Source organism: Bactrocera latifrons, unplaced genomic scaffold (assembly GCF_001853355.1).
Source record: "Bactrocera latifrons isolate USDA-ARS-PBARC rearing strain unplaced genomic scaffold, ASM185335v1 scaffold_114, whole genome shotgun sequence".
Classification (NCBI taxonomy): domain Eukaryota; kingdom Metazoa; phylum Arthropoda; class Insecta; order Diptera; family Tephritidae; genus Bactrocera; species Bactrocera latifrons.
This window is the reverse complement of record NW_017534564.1, coordinates 29,228-33,458: the sequence shown is the minus strand read 5'-3', so window position 1 is coordinate 33,458 and position 4,231 is coordinate 29,228. Positions and strand designations below refer to the sequence as shown.

At 37.1% G+C, this 4,231-nt stretch overlaps 1 protein-coding gene across 1 annotated transcript in view; it reads left to right on the top strand.

Annotated features, from left to right (window-relative positions):
• LOC108975347 (protein grainyhead-like) overlaps positions 1-4,231 on the top strand; it is a gene marked incomplete at its 3' end in the record, with an annotated part of 172,542 nt that overhangs the window by 141,676 nt on the left and 26,635 nt on the right. The window contains exons 3-4 of the mRNA XM_018943742.1: positions 2,800-2,931; positions 3,952-4,209. Of these exons, the coding sequence (XP_018799287.1) occupies positions 2,800-2,931; positions 3,952-4,209 (390 nt within the window). The remainder of the gene's footprint in view (positions 1-2,799; positions 2,932-3,951; positions 4,210-4,231) is intronic.

Here is a 4,231-nt window from a genome sequence, read left to right as displayed (position 1 = left end):
CCAAGGAGAGTATGACACACACACAGAGCACAGTCTGTCTCTTATACACATCTAGATGTGTATAAGAGACAGGTTTATTATAATATGTATATGTATATTTTTATAATATTTTCTTTCAATTATATTTCGAATAGCTTTTAATACCACAGGCCGCGTTTTTTACTTTTACCATATTTATTTGAAATTTTTTTTTTTTTGCAATTTTCTGCCTTCTGCAATAATCGTTTTAATAACTAGCCAAGATTTGTTGTCGCATTTAATGTTAATCAATCGTAGCAACAATTGCCGAAATTCCCCCCAATGACCCCAATGAAAAAAATTCACTAAAATCACGAAAAAAAACTTTAAAAAAAGCTCTTTCAACTACATGCTCACATAATGTCAACAACAACAATTGCATGGCAGTAAAAAATAGAGAAAAGTAAATAGATAAGTAGACAAACAGTAGCGCCATAAGCCAGCCGTCCGTCCGCTACTTCAAGTCAAACGCTCAAAAAGAAGCGAAACCGCGAATGAGAGCGGGATGGGAGGGTGGATGAGAGCAGCGCGCTGGTTAGAGGGCCTGCTATGGATTTTCATGACAATGAAACGCTGGTCCAGCACAATTAATCATTGCCACTACGTAATTGCGGCTAACCAGTAACGGCGTTTGACTCGCACGCGGACAGACGGCTGACGGTTGACTCTTGGCTATTGACCGTTGGCTGCTGGCCTTCCGCATTGCTGTTGCGTTCTCAGCGCGGCACGCAATCAGCGGTCAGCGGCAGTAGCTGCACGTAAAGTGTAATCAACAACAACAGCAGCATCAATAGCATTACCTAAGTATGGCGGTGTAGCTAGGTTAATCAACTAAGCAAATCAGCTACGAGTGTCAGCAGCGCCGATAATAGCACACACGAAACACACACACACAGACGCAGACCTGAGCATGCATGTGGAACTGATTGATCATCCATCATAGCAAATTAATATACGAAATTATTTTATTTGTATTTCTTGCCTTGTTTATGACAGCAACAAAAATTGAAAACCAATTTTATTTAATTGCGCGACAGTTTTGATTGGATAGGCTGTGTTGCGTGGACGCACGTAGAAATATGCAAAGCAGCAACAACAACCATATTTAATTGTCACAATGTAAAAAAAAACTCAAACTTTCAAATAGGCACTTAATTAATATGAATCGGACAGTTCAAGCAAGGAGGCGGACTTTTTATAGCTTTTTCACAAGAATTGCATAACTCCGCATGGCTTTGGTTGGAAAAAATGTTTAGTTTGGCTTTTAAAATTATAGCCAACATAGATATAATAATTTTCGTTCATCACCGTTGGCTCGCATATATTTTTCGGATTAGGTTTTATTGCTGTCAGCGTCAATACAGACTAAATGCCTTGCATGAAAATCCATTAATAATCAACAAGCTGTGTTTTTTTTTTCTTAATCGGTTAATTGCAATAAGTTACTTGCGCAAAGAGCATTCAAATGCAAATCGCTTGCAATTTGTTAATGAAGGCGTATTATATGTGTTAGCGAAGTTGTAATTAACAGTTATATATTGCATTTTTATGCAAATAAGGCCCTTCGTGAATTAATTAAGCACTAGGTCACAAAAATTTAGCGACTCGCTATATGTATATATAGTTGAAAGAAAAAAGTTTTTTGAAATATGTATTTTTATGATTGGGCTCTATTTGTTGAGCTTGCTCACTAATAAGCTTGTAATATCAATGTAATAAAGAAAGCTTTCCTTAATCGYCGCTTTCTTTACTCATTTCACGAGCTTGTATTTACTTTTCAAAAAAATTCAAAGCTCTCAAATTTTTTGCAAAAAGTAGGTGATTTTGTAGTATTTTTGTTTTTTAATTAAATAAGTTACTTAAAATTCGTGCTCAAAAAAAAACATTTGAAAACTATGAAAACTTCCGAAAAGCCTGAAAATCATTTTAGAAAAAATTCTACTGCTATGAAAGCTTCAACTAAGCTTTTGCTGTGAAGCCTCAAGTTTGCAGAATCTTTTTTTTTTTCAAAAATTAAAACAGTATCATGAAGTTCATGCTCAAAAAGCGTTTAAGAGCTATGAAAACAAAAATTGGTAGTAAATAATTGTTTCAACAATTAAAGAACTTTCATTACTACATTCACGCTCAAAAAAAAATGTTCAGCAATGAAAACTTTTAAAAAGCTCTCGCCAGCCAGAAAAAATTAAGCTTTTAATCAAACAAATTTTCAAGAATTATATTAGCTTCATGACATGAATGCGCAAAATAAAACAAGATATATAGTTATGAAAGCGTCTAAAAAATTCAATTCAATTCTAAATTCAGGTTCAAAATAAGTTTAACATCAATGAAAGCGTCAGCAAAGCTTCTGTTATTCTGAAATGAAAGCTTCAGCAGAGCTTTTATTGCTCTGAAAGCTTTCATTAATGTAAATATTTTATTGCGCATTTTAATCCTTTATTTTTGCACGTTTCGTATTTTTAGTTATATTAAAATAATTTTTGCATTCCATAATTTCGTTTGACTTTTAGTATATAAGTCCTACCTCAATTTTTCCTATATGAGAGTGCGTGTGTGCATCGACGTCGCTATATATCCACTCTATGTATATTTATGCTATGCTTCTAATCGAAAATACCTATACAACGCTTGCATATTTTCATTTGTTTATTTGCCTCAATTTACTCCAAACTTTTATTTCGCCTACTGTCCCTCCAAAATACCTCCAATCCACCAAGMAACATCATTTCTTCCTCTTCTTCAGTGAATGCACTCAAACAAGCAAATTCAATTTCACAGGTTTTAGTTCTGCAGTCACCGACATCWCCAACACAAACGACCATACAAATTAAAGATCCGCCTATTAGTCCTGGAAGTCCAACAACTGACACAATGTACGCTGCCAGTGGCGGCACACAAATCTACTTGCAGGTGAGTGTGAGCGAGCATAAATCCAATGCAAATTATTGCAAATATTATGAAAAGAACGGAAAGACTGAAGAAGACGAGATAGTTTACAAAATTAGACACGAAATTTAATCATAAAGTAGTTAAGGACTTATAAAAATGCAAAAAARAGTTCTTCACATTTACACTTGACGCAAAACGCTTTAAGCAAAACTTAAAAAAACTTATTATGCAAATTAGTGAAAAGCAATCAATAAAAGAACAAAAGGAAATCATAARCAAAAAAGAGACAGAGCACGCGCGTCTTGTCTTCCACCGACGGCACTCCAACACCACTGCCGGTGTCTGGGTCGCAAGTGACCTTCCGTGATTTGACAAATTACCAAATTATTAGCGGATAATTTCACTTTTCAACGAATCTGGTCAGGGCAACTTTTGGCACAGATGACAAATGAACGGCCAGCTGCTGCAATAGCGCCAAGGAGAGTATGACACACACACAGAGCACAGTATCAGAAGATTCGAAGAACTGCCGGCGAGCGCCGAAAGAAGCGAAGAAGTGCAAAGTGAAAAGACCAAAAGCAGCAAGTATGGCTAATGGTCTGGCAAAGTAGCTGTAGCGACCCTCCACCATTTGTTTAAGCATTCGTTTTTTGTTACTTTGTCAACTTGTAGCAATTAGCACGTCAACGCGCAACCGGAATTCGGTGATTTCGGCGCTAGCGCTACCAATGCCACACCTACGTTTGCTAAAAGCCGCAAAACGAAATGTGTGAACGTAAATTGCAGACTGCTAAGCAGATTATCGAGCCCATTGATTCCACATAATATATAGTATACAACCATAACAAATATCATTCTAAATATACACACACGACGACACACTGACTGTGACTGACATAATATTTTATAAATACATATTTACCAATTGGTGAWACTAAATAATAAATATATATTTCATTATTCTCTCCTTCTCCCGCATCGACATGTAACTGCTGCCAACTCAAACTACATTCCGACCAAAATGTATGGATTGCCAAACAGGGCGCTCATCAGTCCAATGCACCCGGTTCCGCTGGCGTTCCGAATAATGTGAATGTCAACGCACAGACGCCCAGCCCCGGCCCTTACATCACACCCGACGGTTATGGCATGTACACCACCACACGCCTCACCTCGGGCGGACCGACATCGACCTTCATTACAGAGCCTTATTACCGCGAATTCTATACCACAGCCACCACGGCCGACACGCAGACTGGTTATGGACTGTCTCTTATACACATCTATTACTACATTCACGCTCAAAAAAAAATGTTCAGCA